The sequence below is a fragment of the Phoca vitulina genome, unplaced genomic scaffold (genome assembly GCF_004348235.1).
Source record: "Phoca vitulina isolate PV1807 unplaced genomic scaffold, GSC_HSeal_1.0 scaffold3, whole genome shotgun sequence".
NCBI lineage: Eukaryota > Metazoa > Chordata > Mammalia > Carnivora > Phocidae > Phoca > Phoca vitulina.
Genome location: NW_022589706.1, coordinates 32,051,011 through 32,075,586, shown reverse-complemented (window position 1 = coordinate 32,075,586; position 24,576 = coordinate 32,051,011). Strand labels below are relative to the sequence as shown.

Sequence of the window (24,576 nt, the reverse complement as noted above, 5' to 3'; positions counted from 1 at the left end):
GTCATTTCTTTGTGTCTCAATATATTATTGGTCCTCTATGCATGGATAATAAAACTTTGTGTCTTTTCCTCCTGTTAATCTAGGTCATGAAAATTGAATTCTTAGGCCAGCTGGAAGACGGTGAAGGGTAGAGGAAGAATTCTGCTCTACAGTGTCCTTCTAGGTTTATTCCTAGTGAGCCACTCCAAGGCTTCCCAGGGTATACACTTTGCTTTTCTGCAGCATGTAACAAACTTAACTTTGATGAGCTTATTGATAAAAGGCACTTAGTAAACATTCAAAAGCTTAGAGATAAAGATGAATTCATATTGCTATTATAAGCAACAATTTAAGTAATGCTTATGCATGAGCGCACAGCAGTCCTACATACTAAATTTCATAAACCCAAAGAATCTACCTCAATTCAACCTCTGAGAGTTGATAAAAAGACTGGCGGGAAGGTGATGGCCCAGGAACTGGAAACTCCCGTGTAGGAAAGGGTTCCTGCCTCTCGGAATTCTTAAGAACCTCCGCACAGCTCATCCCTAGCGAGCTAGAGGTATGCGCATGCGCAGTACCCGCGGGCTGCGCCGCGGTCCCTTCTGCGCCTTGGGTTTACATCCGGGTCTTTGGGCTTCGCGTTCCACACGCCGGCTCCGGGTGGCTGGGTGCTGGTTGTTTCCGCTGTTCCAACATCGGAAGTGCGGGTGGGTCGGCAGGTGAGTCCGGGCTGGGGACCAAGAAGGGGAGTCAGGCGGGGAACGGGTTGGTCATTGCCCCCTGGGGTGGGCTTTGTGCCGAAACGGGGACGTGCGGCCAGGACAGATTGGGGTCCCAGGAGCTTCGAGGCGGGGCTAAGGATGACGCGTGGCTGCTGGTGCCCTTCGAAACTGGGCCTCCGGGAGCAGGTTCCTATCCCTTCCTCTCTTTTGGCGGCTTTCTCCTGACACTTGTTAAAAATCAGTATCAGTCACCCTCATTTGTATTCGTTATAGTTTGCGGAGTGATTGTGCTCAGCAGCCACGCAGCTAAGGTGGGTTTGCAGCCCTGGCGTTTGCCTTCTAGGTAGGGACCACAGCCTTCTCTGCTGCTTCTCGCCCCACATAGGGATGGGGCTCCCCTGCCCTGCACTTCAGAGACATTTTCAGGTCAGGTGTAGAAAAAAAGCTCAGAGCAGGAATTCTGAAGTTCAGATGCTAGTGTAGCTCCTAGACTAACTGTGCAACCTAAGTCTTGTGCAAGTTCTCATCCTGCTCCAAAGTCCTGAGATTTGTATTCAGCAGCCCATTCTCCAAGTTAATGCACATTCAGAATGAATCAGCACCAGAGGAAGGTGAGGGAATGGGGGGCGGGGGGGTGCTGTGTCATTTTTTGAGTGCTATATGGTTGTGATGCCAGAGAATTGCCCAGAGCCACACCAGTTTGGATCTATGAGGATTGGCAAAAACTGGCAAAAACACATTTTTTAATCTGAATAAATGTGACCAAAACATTTTGCTTTCCTCTGCGTGGAATGATTCATTTGAGACTTGTGTAATGAAGTCTGAGTACTCTGAATTTAAAACAAACAAAACTTGCCTGTACCTGATCTGAGAGACTTAACTTGAACTTCTTTGCAATGAAGTCTCTTCCTGTGGTGTTCTTTTCAAAATTTAACCTGATTGTAATAATCATCTATGATATTTCTAAAAGTGCAGATTCCATGGATCCCATTTCACATCTGTTGAAACACTTATGTCCGGTGAGAGGGGCCTGGGAATCCATATTTTTAGCAGGCATCCTAAGTGCTTCTTTTAAGGCACATCTGGAGCATGGGTCTTTCAGTCAGATAGACCCGCTACCATTAATAGCTTTATAACCTTAGCAATAAATTTCTGAGTTACAGTTTTCTATATCTGAAAAATGAGGATGATAATTTTTACCCCAGAGACTATTCAGCGATTCTAAGACCTTAATAGTAGGGCCCCTATCTTAATCACTTTTGTGATTACACAACTTAGTACTTGCATTTAATAGGCCCTCATAAGTGTGTTGAATTGAGAAAAAGAGATAGCGCGCCCAGAACACAGAAGATACTTGGAAATTCTAATGCTCTTCCTCCTTACCTTACAATTCTTTTTTCTTTTTATCAATAATCAGTTTGCTGAATATGCTTGTTAGAAGTAAGTATATCTCTTGATGGCCATACTTATTCGAAGTTAAGTATATCTCTTTGTGGCCAGGAAGTGTTTCTGATTCTTGGTGTAACTTTGAAATTGTTTCTGGCATTAGATCATTAATGAATTTAAATAGAGGCCAAGTCCATTTGTGTTGGAGTGAATTTATGACTTCTATGTAGATTATTGTCTGTAAAGGCTATTTGTCTCTCGTTACTGTGCCAGAATTTTAAATCACGGTGATCATAATTTCTTGTTGTGCCAGAATTCTAAATCTTTATGTTTTTAAGGATATCATTTAGGTTTCATATATTCATTGTAATAAGACCTACTATTCCCATTAATTTCAAGAATTTGACTTATTTTTGTATGTAAAGTGTATAGAAACTCAGGACTGCTGAAGCCGTTTGTAAAAGGATTGGTGTGGGTGACAGATCCATTTAAATATGGAACTAAGAATTAAAATCTGGGAATTATGGTTATAGGATACAGTGTAAATGTTACAAATCTTGTCAATATAAAAATAATACATTTTACAGAAATCAGGGGTTGTGAGTCATGGTAGTAGGTCAATCCACATTGTCTAAAATGGAATCATAGTTTTTAAATGACTCTGATCTCAATATTTTGTCTTAACCTTAGATTACTCTTTTAGGAACTAAAATTGCTTTTTATGAAGAATTTTTTTTTTTTCAGAGATCAGCAGTTTTAGTTCACTTTTTCTTTTGTTAAATTCAGGAAGAATTAAATATTATGCTTTTTATTAAAAACAGCATGTCTAGTATGATCTCATTGTTGAAAATTATTTCTATACATTCTATTTATATGTGTGCGCGTTAGACATCTGGAATGTTGTATGCCTAATAATAGTTTTTATTTATGAGTGTAGGATTTGAGTTGATTTTTTTTTTCCTCTTACACCTTTCTATATTGAAAAATTTTTAAGTGCAGGTATCATTTTTACAAAAACATTTAACAAAAGGGAGGTTTGGTTATTACAGTATTTATAGGGAGAGTTCTGGATTTTAGTAAGTAACCCAGAGGTTGCTAAGTATCATTACTCCCTTTAACTTGCATTCAAGAAATGAGTACTGCTTTGTTTGCCTTTAGGTTTGTTTTATGTTGCTTTATATAACATCCCTGTCAAGACAGTGTAGTGTCGTGGCTTATAAAAACTTTAAGTTTGCCTTGATATGAATTCTGGCTTTGTCATTTAGTAACTGTGTGACCTCAGTCAAATTATGTGACTTCTTCTCCTCATCTAAAAGTGGGTGTTATATTTAATTCAGAAGATTGTGTATGTACTTAAATTACGTAGGCCACTGCTCAGAACCCAAGGTCTGTTCAAAAGAGAAAGGCTATTACTATTTTAAAAGTACAGGTTGTATTTGTATATAAGTATGTCTTTTTTAAGTGATGTCCTTTTTAAAGTCATCAGTTTTAATACACTTATGTTTGAGTGTCTGTAAATTACTTAAAATGCTCTACAATGGAATTTTCTCAGGTTTGAACTTCTTGTCGTGGAAGCTGTGCATCACCATAATGAGGCTTGTAATTCTTGATAACTATGACTTGGCTAGTGAGTGGGCAGCCAAATACATCTGTAATCGCATCATTCAGTTCAAACCTGGACAGGACAGATACTTTACATTGGGTTTACCAACAGGTAATACACCTTTTTTTTTTTCCCCCATTTTAGGTACATAAAATCATGGGATGGAAGGGTTTCTTTTAGTAAAATATGTTTCCCCTTTATTTCTTGCCATATCACTGATTGAACATATTAGTATATAGAGCCAGAAATGTGTATATAACTATCTGGTATCTGTGTTCCATTACTGTTTTCTTGTATTAAAATTATGTATCACTTACCACTCCAAAATGCAAAAGGAAATTTCTTGTATTAAAATTATACATCACTTTCCACTCCAAAATGCAAAAGGAAATATCCTAACTTAAGTGATGGTCATAATATTTTTGTACCTTTATCTAGTCATCTTTTGTTTGTTTTTAAGGATGTTACTTTCACTATTCATGTACTTAATTAGTAGATTAGCCTTTCTAATGATTGTTAAGAGGTATCTGAACTATGTACTCTTGTCTCTTCATTTTACTCCCCCCGCCTCATATACTTTTATTATCTTATTAGCCTTTTATAATTTGTGTTTATTTTCTTTTTATTATAGAAGTATTATGACTGAAAAATTGAAGACTGGTATGTCTTCATGACAGAGTAAACCTAAGTATGAATTGCACGTTTTGTTGTATTTAGTTCCCTGTTAAGGTTTTTCTTAAAAATTAACCAAGTAGTGTCATTGATCTCATGGCACTTAATTTTTTTTTTTTTCATGGCACTTAATTTGATATTGTTGACTTCCACAGGAAAGAGTATTGCACCTGGAATCAGAGCTACTACTTACTTTCTTGGTGACTGCAAGGCATTTATTCTACCTCCCTAATCTTTGGTTTCCTTTCCTTTAAGAAAGATAAGGATAATAATAGCCAGTAATGCTGTTTGAGGCTCAAATAAGGCAGTGTTTGTGCCACTCCCTTGTGTACTGTAAATACTGTATAAATTTAAGGTTCCCATAAGTGTGTCTTATTTAAACAGTATTTTTTTCCTTCTGCTCCTCCCCCCATATGTGCTAACTACATAAAAGCTACAATTATACTTTTTTCCACTTGTGTAATTTCCATGAAAGGTATTGTTTAGCTCATGAAGTTGTTTGTTTGTTATCTTGCTATTTGTCTTTTGGTCCAGGGCAGTAGATCTTGATGAGAATGGTAAAGAGGGACTTTTAAAAACTGTACACACCAGACTGGCACCCTCAACACCCACATTTTTTATACATGAGCCCCAATGGTTGGGCCTCTGTATCAGTTTGCATACTGTAAACCCAGGCTGCAACCAGGCTAGCTGCTTTGATCACTCTGTCTTAATTATGATGTAGAAATAAACAGTAATTTTAGCTTGGGGGCAGAAAGTCTTCAAAGTGATGAATGCAAGCAGTCTTAAACGTACTTTTGTGTGTTTAGATCTACAAGTTTTGCTTATTTTAGGATAGTTTAACTGCTAATAATGCACCTGCCAATGACGTATCTTGGAAAACCTTTGTTGACATTTTCCACTTTCCTCCTTCATTGACCATTGACAGTGTTAATCACGCTCTCTCCTCCTTGCTTTTGAAGTTTGAGCATATGTTTATGTAATTGTATGTAGCATGCTGTATTGTAATTATCCCTCCACCAAGCACAGTTTCTGGAGAATATCTTTTCAGTGCTTATTGATGTGATCTTAACAAGCTTCACATGTAAGGGCCTGCATGCTTCCTGCCTCCCAAACTTATTCCCTGATTCTCTTACTCTGAATCATGATAGGAAAATTAGACTACTTGTAGTTCAAAGAATAGACCTGACCTTGCCGGCTTTACTTTCATCATGTTGCTAGTATGTTACATAATGAAAACTATATGAGCCATGGAACCAGACAGAATCTCTTGAATCTCTGGCTTCATTACCATATGATATTTGGCAAATTCCTTAATCTTTTTGACCCAGTTTTTCCATTCTCAAAATGGGAAAGATAATGCCAATTTCCCAAGGTTTACATGAGCTGATGTATAAAAATACCAGTATATAGCATCTAGCACATGGTAAACATACAAATGTCATTTCTCGGCCTCCTCCCCCATCTTTTTTTGTTCTCAACTACAACCTAACCCTAATTTTAACTATTGGAATTCTACCCCTTCTTCAAGACTTAGTTGAAATGTCATCTTCTTGGATATCCTTCCTTCAACAAACAAGACTATAATCTTTTCTTCTTTGATTTACAACAGTTCTCCAGACTTCTTATAGGTTATTTATAATATTTTTGTTATGATTATTTGCCTATTCCTATCTTGTGAGGTTTTTTAGGATAGAAACAGTTTTAATTTTTCTTTCATCTGAATCATAGTAAGCACTTGGTAGTAGTTATGTTAGTAAATAAGTTTTGCAAAGCAAATATTAAAATGAAGTTTCTTTAACCAGTGTACCATGTACCGTATCTTTCATTATTTTTTTTTCTTCAGCCACTTGGATTAAAAAGTAGGAAATGAATGTGGTTTTTTTTGTCTTCACCATTGTGACTCCTCACCTTTTTTATTCATATATTCTTAAATCGAGGGAGTCCTATAATTAAACTCTTAATATTGAAACAAACACAGATTTGTTTATGCTTCTCAAAAGAAAGAAGGAAAAGCACACTTATCCATCTTTAAGATAGGTCTTATGTTAGTGGGTTATAGTTCTTTGAGATGGAATTGTAAAATTTATAAATTATTAATTATAATTTAAAACAGTATGTTTGCTTTAGCTTTAAAAAAATCTTTAGTCTTCTGTTCCCTGAACCTATATTTATTATTTATAGCCACTTGTATTATTCTTTTATCGCAAATGAAAGGCAATCTTTTTACTACTATAGAATTTCCTTTTTTGTTTGTTTTTTCTTTCGCCAAAGACTGTTTAGTTCTGTCATACTTCTGTCTGCCACTTGAGTAGAAATTTTGTGTGCAGATGTTTTGTTTTGTGATGGTGGATATATTAGGAATTAATCAATACTCCAGCCAGGATAGGGAGGGCCAGATCACTTGTTAAGAATGCATTCAATTGGGATGCCTGGGTGGCTCAGTCGTTAAGCGTCTGCCTTTGGCTCAGGTCATGATCCCAGGGTCCTGGGATCGAGCCCCACATCGGGCTCCCTGCTCAGCGGGAAGCCTGCTTCTCCCTCTCCCTCTGCCCCTGCTTGTGTTCCCTCTCTCGCTGTGTCTCTCTCTGTCAAATAAATAAATAAAATCTTAAAAAAAAAAAAAATGCAGTCAATCTCTAACCTTCCAGTTTGTAGTTAAAATGAAAAAATACAGCAAATTTAAAAATGGAGGCCATCTTCAAGTGGCTAAATTTATTTTTCTTAATTGTGCCATGTCAAGAAGCACTATCAAACTGATTTTAGTTTTATAAAACATGTAAAAGAATCACATTTATAAAACAATAAAATCAGATAAAATATCCAAAGCCAAGATCCCATTTCCCAGAGGTCATTTTACTTTATACATTTTAGCTGATATATGCTGAAAATAACACAAAATAAGAAACAGAATCTCCAGTTAAAATCATAAAGGCTAATGTTCCTCAAACAGTCCTTGCCAATTTCTGAGTCTATTTTGAAAGTAGAGGCAGTATTTAAATTTAGCTCTGGTTTCCCTTTTGATTTCATTAAATGGTCAACTTGACCTTTTTATATTTCATTTATATGATATAAATCCTTCTCTATAAAAGCTTTTACTCAAAAGGTGAGGTGTTTATTTTTCTTTTAATTCAAATGTGCTTTCTAGAAGTTTCTAATCTTGTAATATACAACATTAATTCCAAATACTGAACAACTCTAGAATAATTTTCCAAACTATAATTTCTATTGACAGATTTCTAGTTTTAGTCAGCAAATTCTAATTTACTAAGATTTCAAGGTACCTTGCAAATGTATGTGTAATTCAAAATACATTTAATTGAATATGTATTTAAATTAATCATTGTTTCCCTAGCAAATTAGAAGTAGAGAATATCATTAAGAGAATAAAGTAAATATAAACTTTCTAAAAAAAATAGGTTTTTCATGTTATGTTAGAAAATGGACTCTCTGTCTGTTTTAGGAAGTACACCTTTAGGATGTTATAAAAAACTAATAGAATATCATAAGAATGGAGACCTTTCTTTTAAATATGTGAAGACCTTTAACATGGATGAATATGTAGGTAAGTATATCATTTGAATATATTATTTGGATATGTTATATTTTAAATAAAATGAATATATTTTAAGAATTAATACGTTATTTGAATTTATGTTTTGAATGTAATATAATTAGAAGATAATGTACTGCCTTGTGGTGAGGTTGGGAGTTTATATTTAAAAAATCTATATTTTTGTGATGCCAGCACGATATCGTGGAGGAATATGGGACTAGAAATCAGAAGATCTGTATTCATTCTTGGGCTCTGCCACTTACCAGTCATGCAACTTTGAGCCAGTACGTCACACATTTTGGTTTTTTTTTTGTCCCCTTAAGGCAAAGTTAAAACCAGTGTTGTTGTGGGGATAGAGCACCACGTATGTAAAAGTAATTAGTAAAATAAAGATTTTTCAAAGATAAGTATATTTATATTTGTGGCTATGAAGCTTTTATGCCATATTGATTGTTAACTTGCTTAATAGGAAAGATCTGTGATGTGAATAAACTCTTGTTTTAAACTTTGAACATAGGAATACATTTTTAGTGTTAGCCTAAGTGATAGCCAAAGAATTGTTGTGATTCAGCATACTTTGCATGCATATAGGAAAAATAGATGAGAAACATGGACCAACATTTCAGATGTATGGCTAATTATTGTTGAAATTAATACGTAAATCAGTTCCATTGGTAGAAGTTTTGTGCCTGAGAAGTGGAGTACAGTGATTAAATGCATGTGAACTAGATTTCTGTGTTTGAATTCCAGTCTTTCTATGAGCTGTGTGACTTTGGGAAAGTTACTTAATATTTCTGTACTTTTGTTGTTTATCTATAAGAATGATAAAAGTAATTCCATAGATGTTATATAAATTATTTGAATTAATACATACATGTAAGGTGATTAACGCCTGGCATATAATGACCATGTATTCCACATAAAAATGCCTTTAAATTGGATTTAATTTGGATATCCATTGGATATGGAATAGAAAGGTTATATATTTTAAATAGCATTTATGGCTTAATCAGAAAAGTAAACTTTGGATTTATTCCTGGAAATACTTACATTTTTATTTATTAACTTTTTATTTAGGACTTCCCAGAAATCATCCTGAAAGCTACCATTCTTATATGTGGAATAACTTTTTTAAGCATATTGATATAGATCCTAAGAATGCTCATATCCTCGATGGGAATGCTGCAGATTTACAAGCAGAATGTGATGCTTTTGAAAAGAAAATAAAAGAAGCTGGAGGAATTGACCTTTTTGTTGGAGGTACGTAAAACATTTTCTCATTAATCTTACCTTTGTGTAATGTAGGGAACATCTGTAATTGTAATACCCATTTATTCAGCTACTGATTTTTATTTTACCTTATTTTCATCAAAAAATATTAAGGTCGCAAGTTAGAATTGCTTAAATTATGTCTTGAGAAATAAGTTCCAATACCTGCTAAACTCTTTTGTATTATCTCTTTAGAATTAACAGTTTACCACATCTTTCAAAATGAGTGATGTTTCTTTTCCTGAATGATAATTATTATCTTTTATGATTTCTTTAAAATCCCAACCCAGCTTTCTTACCAAATTACAGGGTTAAATCCCTAAAAGTTTGCATGTGGAACAGTGGATTTTCGCATTTCTGTACTGATCACTTAAATTACTTCATCTCATTAAAAAAATCAGTTAAGACTGATGTGAGACTTTATCATCACCCTTCAATGTGAACTAAGCTGTATAACTGTCTTTATAAACTCCACATGAATAAATGTTTAATTGGCTAAATTCCACTTGAAATTTATATATATCTACATGCATGTGTTTGTTTGTAATGTACCACTGAAAATAGGAAATTTCTTTGTCATGACAATATGGTTTTCTGTCGTCATTATGAAGCCTGAGACAGCTGATTAATTACCATAAGAATAGTATAACAGCAATGAAACTGAAACCAAAATGCTTTTTGCCAGAGTTTTTAGTATTCAACTAAATGTACTAAAGCTCTAAATTAAGTTCTCCAGATATATCTTATATTTATTAAAAGACTGTTTAAAAGTACATGAATTAGATCTTCAGTAGACCTGTATTGAGGCTGACTGATGGTTGAGGTGGCCACATATAGTTGTGGTGGTTGGTTGCCCTTGGGGAAAATTGGGTATTACAGTCAGACATGAATTCGCATTCTGTTTGGGTCACTTACTATCTGTATGACCTTGGGAAGTTTATTGAAGTTCAGTATAATTAAGTTATTTGTAAAACAGGAATTAATATTAACCATTCCAAAACTTGTGAGAATTCACCATGTTATAACGTGTAAAATGCTTGCATAGTGGTTGGTGTGTAATTGGTACTCCATTAAGTGTTATTCAGTCTTCTCTTTCTGAACTGTAGATGATGAAATAATTGTTCCTTAGTTCATTGAATTTCCTGCTTTTTTACTGAATTACTTCTAAGGGTATCCAGTGAGATTGAGATTTTCTCTTTGAGGAAATTTTTTTCTGTACCTAACAGAGCCAATATCATTTACTTTATTTTGTAAATGGGATGGTTTTATCTGAGCAAGAATCTAAGCTAGACTGTTTCACTTTTCAAAATAGAAAGTTATCTATGTTTTAAATAAAATTCCAGTATTCCTGGAAAATATATGTATTCCAGTTTTGTCCATATGGTTCAATTCTGAAATAATTACTATTTGTACTTGCCAATATCAAGGGTAATTTGGGAACGTTTAAGGAATGCACTACCCATGCATTCTTTAGGTTTTCTAAACTCCATACAAAAATCAATTAGAATTACTATAATGTATACCTAATTACTGTAATGTAATTATACCTAATGTATCTGTATTTTAGTTATATCAAGAAATATTTCACTCATTTACCATTATACAAAAAGGCATGGTAGTTAATAGAGGTTCATTATTAAAAATGGCTTAATGAAAAATATCTTTTACTTTATTTAAATATCTTTTTTTTCCTTTTAATTTATTTGCCTTACCTAAGGATCCATGTGACAAATCCCTTGGGGATTCTGTGCCGGAAAATAGAATTTACTTGGGTGGGGGGGCCTAAGAACTCTTAAACTCCATTTTCTCCCTTTGTCTGCTTTCCAGAAGTATTTACAGCTTAATGTAGTGTTTAAGCCTGAATATCCCTTATCAAAGATTTCTCCTAGAACTTTCTTCTTTTCCTATAGCTTTAAGTCACTTCTCATTTCTTTTTGGCTTAGGTTTTTTGGTGTATTTCCTCACTATAGGTCACCTTAGTTTTCCCTTTGAAACAGGATGGATTGTAAATTATAATTATGTGTGTGTATCACTGACTCTTATACTAGAAAGCACTTTACTTTGTTTTCTAACCAATTTTTGTCTTAAGCTTCCTGTAGACATTTTCTCCTGACCAGTCAATCAATCAGTCAATCAATAAATAAGATTTCCTTGCCTCTTCCATTAACATCTTCACTGTAGTCATGTCATGATCAGGGTCTGCCATTTTATATTTACCATCCAAAAGACATAATTACTCTGTGTATAGGGGAAGAAGGGTTAGCTTATTGCATTTTCTTTGAACTTTTTACTATTTGGGGTACCCTATTATTGGATGTATACTCATGCAAGAATCTCATTTGATTCTTTGCCTTTGTTGATCTAGATTTGTTATTGGATTTTCAAGATGAGGCTTGGTATTTGGGTCTTACCACATACCCTTCTTTTGTTCCAGGGTTTGTTGGTTAATAAAAACACTAAGAACTGAGCCAAATGGGATCAAAATATCAGCCTTATTAAAGGTAAATTTGGATTAGAGATTTCAGGTTGGGCTTGAGGCCAAAATGGGGTTTCCTATTCTTCCCCTCTAAACTGGAAATAGTAGAATGAGAAGAGCTCAAGACTGTGGATCCATCGTGTCTTACTCCTGGGAAATAGAACAGGAATTCCCTTTCCTCAGTAGGAAAGAAAAAGGAAATATATACTGCCAGAAGTTCTCATTCTCCCTGTGATGACAGAATTGCTAAAAGAAAGAGTAGAGTGCAATCTACTTGCAATTTTCATTTTACAAAAAGATTGCAATCATGCAATCCCTGACCCACCCCCAGCAATAAAATACACAAATATGAAATTTTATAGATAAACTTTAAGGATATTATTAACTTTAAAATTATCTTAAGATACTGTTTTTTAAAAAAATAAAAATAAGACTGTGGGGAAAACATTAACCCTCTCCTTTGGGTACATGATTAGAATCTTTGGTTTGCAAGTAACTGTAATCTACTTTGGGACCAAAAGTGAATTAACTAGAATGATTCTGGGCTAACGCACAGAATTGTTAGAAGAGTTGAAACAGCCAAGTCTGTGGAAGAACAAGAACCAAGGAGCCTCAAATCTCCAAAGCAGGAACTTATGGATACTCTCCTGCAGTGCTATCATCAGATACCTCAGCTGTAGATGCCTTCCTTCTTTTCTCCACCCCACACAGGTTTCAGAATTTCCTGAAATTCTGACTGTTTCAGCTTGGGACAAGTGTTTATCACTAGACCACAATCATCCGGACTCAGAGAGATACAGAGTAGATAAAGGTCCCCTCCATTGTGAGGGGAGCAGAGCAAGGTAGAAGGAGAAGAGAAAAACTATACTGAGCATACCAAAGAATAGCAACCATCTTTTCATTTATTCAGCCATTATTTATTGAGGGCCTCCTATGTGTCATGTATTATTCTAAGGGGTAAGGGTATAGTAATTAAGAGAAAGTCCTTACTCCAATGAAATTTACATTCTACCCCACAGAACTGTAGGACCACCGGGAAGGCCTGTAATCCAGACTCTGATGTTTTAGAGATGTTTCCTAAAGGTGTAAATATATTTTGCTTCTTAAAGCAAAGACTTAAGACTGAATGAGAGTGTGCCAGACATATTTATATCAGGAAGCTCAATTTCTAATAGTTACTTCTGGTCAGTAAGGGAATATATTGACCCTTCTCTGTCTTGAACCACTGCTGATAATTTCAGCCTTACTCTACACTTTTGTATGACCCACAATACCAGTTAGAACACTAATGTTGATCCTTGAGGACTTCCCTGTTTTTTCTGGAACTTTTATTTTCCTGGTCCCAGCCTTTCTTCTCTATACATACATAGAGAAATATAAATATTTGCACAGATACATATTTAAGAGGAGAAACAGTAGTTTTACAAATCTGGAAAGAAATGCATATTTATAATTTAAAACTTATATTTATAGGCAGATACATATACACCAATGGAAAAATCCATACATAATAACCACATGTAGGTCAGGCTTTGTCACCACATTAAAAATTCCTAGAATGTGGTGCTTTGGTGGCTTATATTTGCTCCCTAAGATTTTCATTTCTTCTTTGTTCCATCAAAACCAGGTTATTCTTTGTCATATTTTACTTTGTTGTAATCTGGGAGAAATTGGTTTGAATTATAGGCTGAGTCAGTAAAATACACATATGTGTCATTAAAGTAAAATGCAGAGTATAAATATAACAGGTATTTTGACTCAGAATTTGTGGGTTTATTTTTTCATTGAGGTTGTCAGAACTCTGACTAGCTAGTAGGGTACACATATGTAAAACTTGATTTATTCATGCCATAGAAGGATTCTTCATTTTACAAAAAGATTTACTTCCAGTTTCGTTCAGATAAGGAATGTCGTATTTTTATCTATACTTTAGAGGCAGTCCTAGAATACTGGAGCTGGCAGTGGGTCTCTTTAAAGCAGTGTTTTCGGGTTGTGGTTGTCACCCATTATTAGGTCATGAAATCAGTATAGTCATTCACATTCTGCATTTTCCTTTTGTATGTTTTGCTAATGAAATAGAATGACTCCTAGCAGGGGTAAGTATTGTTTCATGCAGTTCTTGTTTTTAATTATATTTGTACGTGTGTATATGTGTGCTAGATTGCAGTGTCAGTTACATTCATGCTAGCTCAGTGCTAAGCATATGGAATACACTGAAATACTTGTTGAATCAAATACAGGAACAGGTATTTAATGCAGCATTAGAATATGGCTATTTGCTCTTAAAAACAAGCTGAACTTTGAGAAATCTTATTTATTTTATGCGTCTATGTGTGTGTATACTTCTTTTAAAAGGAATTGGTCCAGATGGTCATATCGCTTTCAATGAGCCAGGATCCAGTTTAGTATCAAGGACAAGATTAAAGACTCTAGCAATGGACACCATTTTGGCAAATGCTAAATATTTTGATGGAGATTTATCGAAGGTGCCAACTATGGCTCTAACAGTTGGTGTGGGGACAGTGATGGATGCAAGAGAAGTAAGAATTCAATATTCTTTGCTATCTGTAGATTTTGGAGGAATTATGGCACCAAATAATTTTTGTTACATCCTATTCACTAGGTAAACTGTTATCGAGCTCTCAATGACTTCTGTCTCATTGCCACGTTTAGAGTCTAACTAAGTCTTTTGGAGCTAAGAATTAGGCACCACCCCTTCTGGAATACTGCTACATAGGCCTGTTCTGCTTCTGTTTGAGTTCCTAAAATCATACTGATCAAATGGTCTGTTTTTAAGTGAAATGGTGTGGTGAAAGGTCTTTTGTAACAAAAATGCAATGCTGGTTAAACTGTTTTTGGAGGCTCAGGATAATTTAGTGTAAAGTACTTCTGGACTGTGGGAGGATAGCCAGTTAGTTTCCAGCATAAAAAGAACCCATTTAAGGCTGAATCTGTTCTAAATTTGGTATACTTAAGAAGGCAAGTACTCTGAGCAATATATCCTAATTTTTAAATTTTTAATTGGGCTTTCATTTCCTTCCTTGAGAATAACAGAACAAATTACAGTCAGCTCAGGATTCTAAGTGGTTCAATTATATGGAAACTCCATTCCTTCCTGATAACAAGATGGGACAGGTTCAGAGGAAAGCATACAGACAAGTTATGATGAATAAGTAATGTATCTTAATGTAAATATGTCTAGACTTGAACATACAAATAGAACTGTCATTCAAAATGAAGTTTTTCATCTAAAAGTCATCAGTATGTGAAGAAAGACCTTCACGAATTGAAATTCCATAGTAATTAAGTTGAAAAAGATTTTAGAGCAATTGTATTTCTAAAATATGAAACTGAAAGTTATGCAAATAGATTTCTTACATTTAACTAGATTTATTTGCTAATTTGTAATGTAACAAGCTAATTCTTAGAATGAACAGAGAGTTATTAAGATACTGATTTTTTTTCTTATGGTCAGTTTTTCAGGAAAATTTTATGATGTCACTCACCTCACAGTACTCACTCTCAGCATGATTACAAAGAAAATTATTATGGCAAAACTATTCTAGGACTTCATTATTTTCCCAGGGGCCCTAGTGCTTTGATTTTTCTATCATTCTTTTGAAACAAGTATCACATCATCATACTTAATGATTTTCTTATCTTTAATTGTAAGGAGCTTAATGTGTACAGATTTTCATTTGCCAGTGATTTTAACTGTAATGTGAGCTGTTCTTCAATTTTAGTTTCATTAAGAACAGATACACTTAATAAAATTTTGAATCAATGTGTGGGGAAGATGCTATTATTAGATGGAAAGTACATATGAATGGTAAACTAAATTTCTAAGTGGTTAGTGTATCAGGAAGCAGCTTCACAGTTTGGCAGCTCTGCTAACAAGGACCTTCTGTACATACCTTGGAAGTGACACCCTGGAAGTTATTATAGGTTTCCTTAAAATTTGGGAATTGTCAACTAGATAAGGAACCACTCCAGTCACTACTTTATCACTCTTCTTGGCTTGAGGCCTTCACACTGATTACCACTGTGAAATGCTCTACTTTTCCAGACCTTGCTTAGCTAAAATGGCACCTTTCAGTTTTCAACTTTCAGAATTACCTTTCTTGACCATAATCCTCACAGTCAAAGTTACTTTCTTCTATTTTCTCTTAGACCACTCTGTTTTTTTCCTTTGTAGCACTTCTCACAATTTCTGATTGTTCTTGTATGTTTACTGGTTTAATATCTTTTTTCTCACTAATTTACAATCTCTCTGAGTTTGTAGGTTGTGTATATCTAGCACCTTACACTGCCTGTCACATAATAGGTATTTAATAACTGTTGGGAATAGTGTGAATGAATTATGTTCATAATTCATGTTGGACAAAGTTCTATCCACAGCTGTCACTTACTTGAACCACCAAATCTGATTTTTGTTGACTTTAGGCTCTTTGCCGAAATCTAAATTTACCTTCAAAGGATTGAAATTTGTTTTTACTGAGGTATATTTAAAGATAATGTCATATATTTTAAAGATAATTTCAAAAGAGAAATTATTTTCCACTATTGCAACATCTTTATAATTGTTATATATAATAATAATATTTTGGATATTTATTCTTAAGGTGACATAGGAAAAACTAATTTAAAAATCTGCTTTTGATTTTGCTACCTTGCTGAAAGTCACCAAAGTCAGTAATGACTTCTTCATTGCTAACAACCGGCATCTTTTCTGCAGGTCTTATCCTGTTGGGTTTCTTTTCATCATCTACTACTGTTGACCATCCCTCCCATCATAAAACTCTGCCATTACTCTTCTTACTTTCTGAGCATTCCTTCTCAGTCTGCTTCCCAAGCTTTTCTTCTTCATCTGCCTTTTGAATATTGTTGTTCCCTAGGGTTTCATTCTGGAACTGCATATTCACTCTGTATGCTTTGGGCATGATCTTTTTTCTTTTTTTTTTTTAATACGTCAATAGCAGTCACTCTTTGAAACGTTCTTTCAGTAGTTTTATCACTATTCCAAAAAGATAAAGTACTCTCAGTACAGTGATAATATGTATCTTTATCTTGTACTCCTGAAGCTGCACGTTTTGTATTTCCAACTTCCAGCTGACATCTCCATATTTAGACTCCCTATACTTAATCTGTCCAAAATTTAAATTTATCTTTCCACCAAATTTGCCTTTCTTTTGAATATTCCCTCCTTTGGTGAGTAGCAACACTCACCATGAAAATTAGCTTGATGGGGTGCCTGGGTGGCTCAGTTGTTAAACATCTGCCTTAGGCTCAGGTCATAATCCCAGGGTCCTGGGATCAAGCCCCGCATCGGGCTCCCTGCTCAGCAGGAAGCCTGCTTCTCCCTCTCCCATTCCCCCTGTTTGTGTTCCCCCTCTCACTCTCTGTCAAATAAATAAAATCTTAAAAAAAAATTATATGAGCTTGAAACATGTGTCATTGTTTCTTCTCTACATCTAATCAGTCACCAAATCCCAACCATTTAACAAATAACTTAGAGGTAAATAAGGACTATTAAGCCTATATATCAGTTTTTTCAAGGATTATTGCAAACCCCTTCTCACTCATAAAAATGGTAAAGATTCATTCTGACACATACACACTCACATTTGCACATGTTCTTTGAATTACAGGCTTTTAGGAATTTGGGACCAACAGCTTGGGTTTTCTGTAATTCATAAGGGTATTCTTAGTCTTGTGTGCTTAAAGGACAGTTCTTACATTTAAGTAGATCCCTAATCCTTCTTTAAATCTAGTTTTAGACAACTTTGATAAAATCTGTTCAGTGAAATAGTCTTTAGGCTTCTTTCTCTTTCAAAGTAATATCTACTGTATTGATTGGGTTAGAGCAATTTGGTATATCATTCCTAGTTATGTAAATTCTTTGTTGACCTGCAGTTCTGCTTTTGCAAAACAGCCCTTTTCTTTCTTTTTTCTTCATTTTCCCAGGTCACTTACGCACATCAGTATCTAATGTATTAAGTACCTGCATTATGGTATATTCAATAATACTTCGTAAGAAGATACTATTTTACTTTCTTAAACCAGAAGTTACACTTTATGCTTGCCTTTTACCTTGAAGAACAAAAATAAATACCTTGAACTGTGAAGAAATATGTCGCTATTTTATTTTACCTTCAGAAGAGTATTGGTGCTAACATCTTTCTTTAAAAAAAAAAGAGCTTTTTAGTCATTTGAAACATGTTTTAAGAATTAATTAACATGTAATGGTCATGACTTTTCAGGTAATGATCCTCATAACAGGTGCACACAAGGCATTTGCTCTCTACAAAGCAATAGAAGAAGGAGTAAATCACATGTGGACTGTTTCTGCTTTCCAGCAGCATCCCCGAACTATTTTTGTGTGTGATGAAGATGCTACTTTAGAATTAAGAGTTAAAACTGTGAAATACTTTAAAGGTGAGCATTGAAATTTCAGAAGCAGACAGTGAGAATGTCCCATTGTAGATGACAATTAAAACTTAATAGACTGTGGAGTCACATCCTGCACTGTGCCTATTGAAACCAGCATTTTGCCAACACAGTAGCCAGTTCTTTTTAAGGAATAGAAAAATCTCACCTCAAATAATAGCTTTCAAAATAGTTTCCTATTTTTTTCTTGAAATCCAAAATTTAATAAAAAATATCTTACTTTCATATTGTATATATGAGTAAGTAACCCAAAAGGAAATATATATATATATATATATACACATATGTATATATATATACTTTGATTTTCTTTTCATTGTTTCCCTGCCCCACCTTCCTCACCAAGGTATGGTTTAGAATCTAAGCAGCAGGTAAGTTGGGTCACCCACTATCTCATTTAATCTTCACAATTTCAAATTATTCCCATATATCAGTTATAATGGTTCAGTGTCAGAGCAGTATGGAATAAACTCTGCAAGTAAGTAGGGGTTTGACTGCCCAGACTTCTGCATGTAGCTTGTCCTTTTGACTCTTCCCTGCAGTCTAGTTCAGTAATTCTTAAACCTTCCCGTACCGGGTTGTATATATGAAACTACATGTGCTTGATGTAATGGGTGATTTAAGAGATTTTCAAGGAAAATTTGACTATACTGTTTAGAAACCATTCCCTGCTTAAGAGTGAATTCCACATATACACACACATAATAAACAAGCTGTATAAATAGGTGCTCTTTATATTTATATAGCTGATATGAAAATATATAACTGGTCATCTATATATATATACACACATACAGAGTATGTAGTATGTGTACTATTGATATTAGGTGGATATGTATTTTTAATCTTTGTACTCTAGTTACTAGGTGCTTATTTAACATGTGTTAGAAAAAATACACTAAACCGATCAAACTTGTATTCCATAAATATCATTGTTTTGACAGTTAAAGAAGTTACCATATTTTATTGCCTGTGAGACACATCTTTTTTCACATCTATCTTGTCTGAAATTGGGATGTGTTTAAAATTGGTGTCATTATCAGTTACCTAGTAGTATTTTTTCTTAATGATACATAAAATGTGTGTCTCATAGTCTTCAGCATCTCATTCATGAAATAGTATATAAATTTAAATTACAAGTCAATTTAAAAGAAATCTTTAACTCGTAAATGGTGTGAGTGTCGCAAAAATCTTGATGATACACAAATGAAGTTTGATGAATAGTGAACAATCAAAATTTTAATCATGCTTAGTTTTATATTTGCACTTAGCTGTTGTGAGCACTTTCCTATTTCACTATTCTTCAAAAGCATTTTTAATGGCTATATAAGTAGATGTATCAAAATTTACTTAAACCTTTCCTTACTGTTAAATGCTTAATTATTTCCAGTCATTTATATTCTTATCAAAAGTTACTTTTTTTTTTTTTTTTTACCAAGCCACAGAAGTATCAAATTAAACTGAAATATTGTCAAGTTTTTAAATAAGTTGACAGGTAAAAGAGAAAGATCTGTGATGAGTTATGAATAAGAGTCCTTGTATGGAGTTTTACCCATATATTTCCATGTAGTCTTTCAGATTTCATTACAAATACTAGATTCCTTGAAAAAATTAATAAAAGGAATCCCCATTATCCACATATTTTAATGCCAGAGATTCATTTAACATTCCCATGTTCTGGTACCAGCAATCCTCAGGTAAACCCTTGTGCTTATCAAATGTTGTCAATTCCATTTTTATCACAAAATGTTTACATTTTAGTGTAGTAAATATTTAATAAGATAATAATAGCCAATACTTATATGACCAGGCACTATTCTAAATGGATTATACTTGATTTACTTAATTCTCACAATCCAATGAGGTGGGTATTCTTATAATCCCATTTACAGGTGAGTTAACAGGCTTAATAGAGATGTTAAGTCGCCCAAAGTCATACAGCTCATATGTGGGCAGAGCTGGGTAAGTGAAACCAGTCTTATCTGGTGTCTGGGCTTTTGTCCACTGTTTATACTGCCTCATAGAAGAGAAATAAACTCTGGCTATCTAAATCATATTTCTATTTGTTTGGGTTGCTTTCATACTGTAATAATTGCTTCCAAAAAGGTATGGACATAAAGATAATTTAAAACACAAGGGGGTAGGTGATTACATGTATTTTGTTCTTTTAATTCATCTATCCAGATTCTAAGCTGTTCTGAAACATTTTGAAGTATAGACTATTCATGAGAGAATCGCTGCACTGCTCTTTTGAGGACATTGTATTTTCTAATATGGATCTGTATGTATTTCTGGAGAGGTTCAGGGTATCAGCCTGTCAGAGAGTGCCTCCCGTCAATATGGAGAAAAATGGAATTGAGATATTATTCTGGGCTATATGCAGACCTCATTTTACAGTAAGGTATTTTAATACAGGGTAGAATAATTGAATATTCATAAACTTATACGTAAGTATAGTTTTATATATTTGCCATATTCTCATTGAGGTATTTTACCACTTTAAGTACTGGAGGATATGAATCCTGTAGTTACCTTCTGTAGTTCTTCAGATTCCAGTCACATTACTACTCTATCTTCTGCCATCACTAAAATGTGCATAAAAGGGCTCTAATTATGTAGGCCCAGAAGAAAATCTAGGTTAACTGCATCTAAAACAATAAAAATCACTGCAAATGGAAGTTTCAGTATATACCTTTTGGAAGATAGAAGTAAATTGCAGGAAAAGTTTAATATTTAATGTTTTAGTCTAATTTTTTTGTTTTTGCTGATTTTATATAAAGCCTGTGTTTTATGTCCTTGAGAGTATATTTTCAAGACCTCATCATTATGGTGAACATTTTTGTTTCATCCTTTGTAGACCCTATTCCAGTAGCTTGAAACAGAGATTGAATGATTCAGATGGAGTCAGAACCATAAAATTGACATTTAGAATCTATGACATTTAACAACTTCTGGCAACATGTTAGGAAGTCTATACGTTTTAGTACTCAGAATTTATTTTTTTCTGTTAATGATTTAAGTAGCAATGATTTGTTTCTATCAAATTCTTGTATAAAAAATTGTCAGTTTTACCTTAAGTCATAATAAATTCTTTATCATCCAAAATGCATTTCTAGTTTGGAAACAGCCTAATGTGTAAAAGTTACAGCTAATGTATAGTTAAACTTTATAGAGTTGAATTTTTAATGTTTATTCTGATGTTTTGGGTTTTCAAGCTCTAATGTATTATTTCCATGATCAAAGCTGTAAGTAAATGATAGATGAATTGTATCAAGTAGAATAATCCTCTTAATTACAGTGGCTTCTCCATAGGAGGTTACATCTTCTAAACTGAGTGGCTAAGATTACCATTGTTTTTGTGTCCCCTCTCCTCCTAGGTTTCTCCAGCTCCCATTTTACTGCTCTTTACATTCTGGTTGTTGAAATGTATTAAAAACTTTTCAGTTAAATCCTGTTTTAAATAGGATTGGTTCTATTTAGAGATCTGGTTAATCTGGTTAATCGTTTTCATTAGCAAATATTTCTTCTGCACTATAAAAATTACCCTTTAATGTGTATTTTTAGTAAATATAAATTATATTTTCCAGTTAGTGTCATCAGCCAAGAAAACAGGCCAAAGTGCCTTCAAGTACACAGTCTCACATGATGTTAGTAAAAAAAAAAAAAAAAAAAAAGAAAAAGTGTAAGATCTCTTCCTGAAAGTAGTTGACTCAGCATCATAAAAAGTTGGCTTATTAAGTAAGTGATTTGAGGAAATAAAATGTAATATATTTCGTTAAAAGCTTCACAAAGGTAGGGACTTAAGTTTTGTTCACTGCATTATTTCAGCATCTGGAAGTGTGCCTGGTACATTGGAGGCATTTGATAAATTGTGGGTAGTTGGGACAGATGGATGGATGGGAGAACACAGGGCTATGAAACCACCGCAGTCTAACCACTAAATTATGTAAAATCACCCTATGAAGCCCAAAGGATATTAAATAAAAAGAGTTAAATAGAAGCTGAAGAAAACTTTTTGAGTTGATAGGATGGAAAGCCCTAGAAAATGGATAGTAGCACTCAAATTGGGAGGAAATAGCTCTTCCGTAAGAGCTAACAGGAGCAAAACAAATTCCCGTTAATAGAGAACAGTTCAAGTATATTAATAAAGGGCTAGACTGTATTTTTTTATTTTTTTTGTAATCTCTACACCTAACATGGGGCTTGAATTTACAAACCCAAAATCAAGTCACATGCTCTTCCAACTGAGCCAGCCAGGAGACCCCTGGGCTAGATTATACTTTAAAAGCAAAAGGAAATGTAAAGGTTAAGAGCAAAAAGGAAAACCAGGGTTCAAATGTCATGACTCTTCACCTCTTTTGGGTCATGGACCACTATGAAAATCTGGTGAAGAGATTGTCCTCAGAAAAAAATGCACACATGCACACACACTTGCATACACAAATTTGTATATTAATGCGGGAGATTCAAAGACTCCTTGAACCATCTCTAGCTCTTTTATATCCTAAGATTGAGGCTGTACTTGATTTCTGCCAGGTGAACAGCTTCCAGTTGTCATGTTTGGGAGTCAGAAATGATTCAGTATTGACTGCTCTACTTTTTTGGCATTCTAAGTTTAAATCTTTGGTTATGTTTAAATATGGAGTCTTCAACTTTTTAATGGCACCTTGGATTTTTTTATTAACCTCCTTCAGTATAGTTTGTTATCACCCCTATTGTAAAGACACATGTCAAAATAGTGGAAAATAATTTGCCAGATGAATGGATAGGGTAATACTTTGGGGAACTTAAAGCTATCCCAGTTTAATAACGGTTCTGAGTTCCTGGGCTGGAGTCTGGTAGAGAAGTGCAGAGGATCAAACTCAACAGACTTACAGGATGTAATCAAAATGTATTAACCAAGTCATTATTCAAATTTGTTATTTTGCCATATTGAAGCTTTGAAGGCAAGAACTGCTTCTACTCCCAAGGAATTTGTACTCATTCTATATCTACAGCTTCATAAATAACTGTAAATTACTATTTGCTAGGTAGTTACAACTAAATATTATGAAACATTTCTATTTGCATTTTTCAATAAAACTTAACTATTTTGTATCAGATGGGAACCAGTATACTTATTGTATCTTATAAACTCTTCTATTTTCTAAGGTAAATGAGAGATAATTCAAAATTAAAAATAAAACTAGAATTGTGCTTTTTTTCTTTAAGGTTTAATGCATGTGCACAATAAACTTGTGGATCCACTATACAGTATGAAAGAAGGAAATTGAAGGAGATTGGAGCAAAATTCTGCTTGAATGAACAGAACACTTTTTTAAGTAGTAGATGAATTTTCACCTATGCAATATAAAATGGGGATTTTTTTGAAGACTGTCATTTTTGAAGTCCAGTATCTGTATGTTAAACATTCCACATTTAGAATGTGTCCATTTTATACTAAGGTTTAGGAGAAGTAGTTGGTTCTCACAAATAGCTGTTTATTATAAAGTACGGAAGCCACACAGCCACTCTGTAAAACATCACAGAAATGAAATCTTTGTTTAAAAATTTCAAGTCATTTTAAATGTGAAGAATCTATACATCAAGTATCATTCGTATGAATCTGGTGGCATTCTCAGAGTTATTTTTTAATCACATAAAGACACTCCAAGCCTTTCAGATACCAAACAATCACTGCAAACCTTTACTTCTGGAATGTAATCTTGGTATTTTCTGTGCGTTACACACAAGCTTCTCTGCACGTGGTTGCCTTAGTCATCTTTCTGCAGGAGCATCTGGACATCGAAAGTCCTGCTCTGTATCGTTGGGACAGAGAATCTGGAGAGAGGCCGGTGCCTAAAGTACAGTTCACGACCTTTTGGAAAGTATGTGTAAGTGCATGATTTTTGTGCACCACCTTCGATAGCACTTTTTTACAAATGTGCTCTTATTTTTATTTAATGACTTGGGTTCATGCTTTTAATATAAGTATTTTGCCAATTATGAACTTTATACCTAGCAACATACTTAAATTCTTTTGAAGACAATTTTCTGATTATTGTTAAATTCATAAATGATTAGCTTTATTCCTTAATTATATGTCTAAAAGGATAACATGATGAAGTATATATAAAAGGAATTACTGTAAACTTAGATTGCCATTAACAACTTGCATCATTAAATTGCAAATAAAAGTATATTGTTTTCTATCTTTAACTCAAATAAAGCTTATAATAAACAACTGTTATCTAAATTTTATTTCCAGAAGTGAAACTGAATACATGCATCTGAGATATTCCAACATTATTAGTAGTATTGATTCTGCATTTACTTTTTGTTGCCATCAGGCACTTAAGAGATTTAAGTTAAAAGACAGTAATTCTACCTATAATTTCTTAGTCACTCAGTGGGGAGTAAAAATTCTCCCATTTCTTCAGCATATTTTGCATCTTATAAGCCCATCTCAGAGAAGCATTACTTCCAT

General features: G+C 34.0%; 1 protein-coding gene across 1 annotated transcript; it reads left to right on the top strand.

The window, feature by feature from the left end:
* The first annotated feature begins 592 nt into the window (after positions 1 to 592).
* On the top strand, positions 593 to 24,333 carry GNPDA2 (glucosamine-6-phosphate deaminase 2). Its single transcript, XM_032400293.1, has 7 exons — positions 593 to 698; positions 3,640 to 3,801; positions 7,826 to 7,927; positions 8,996 to 9,178; positions 14,019 to 14,203; positions 17,924 to 18,098; positions 23,322 to 24,333. The coding sequence occupies exons 2-7, from the start codon at positions 3,678 to 3,680 to the stop codon at positions 23,381 to 23,383; spliced, it is 831 nt and encodes a 276-aa protein (XP_032256184.1). The 5' UTR covers positions 593 to 698; positions 3,640 to 3,677; the 3' UTR covers positions 23,384 to 24,333.
* Positions 24,334 to 24,576: the final 243 nt, after the last annotated feature.

Bases quoted from the DNA above. Each gene is read 5' to 3' on its own strand.
- GNPDA2 (XM_032400293.1), top strand. From the start codon at position 3,678: ATGAGGCTTGTAATTCTTGATAACTATGACTTGGCTAGTGAGTGGGCA. The intron at 14,204-17,923 runs GTAAGAATTCAA...ATGACTTTTCAG, and splicing joins CAGTGATGGATGCAAGAGAA to GTAATGATCCTCATAACAGG. The intron at 18,099-23,321 runs GTGAGCATTGAA...TTTTTCTTTAAG, and splicing joins AACTGTGAAATACTTTAAAG to GTTTAATGCATGTGCACAAT.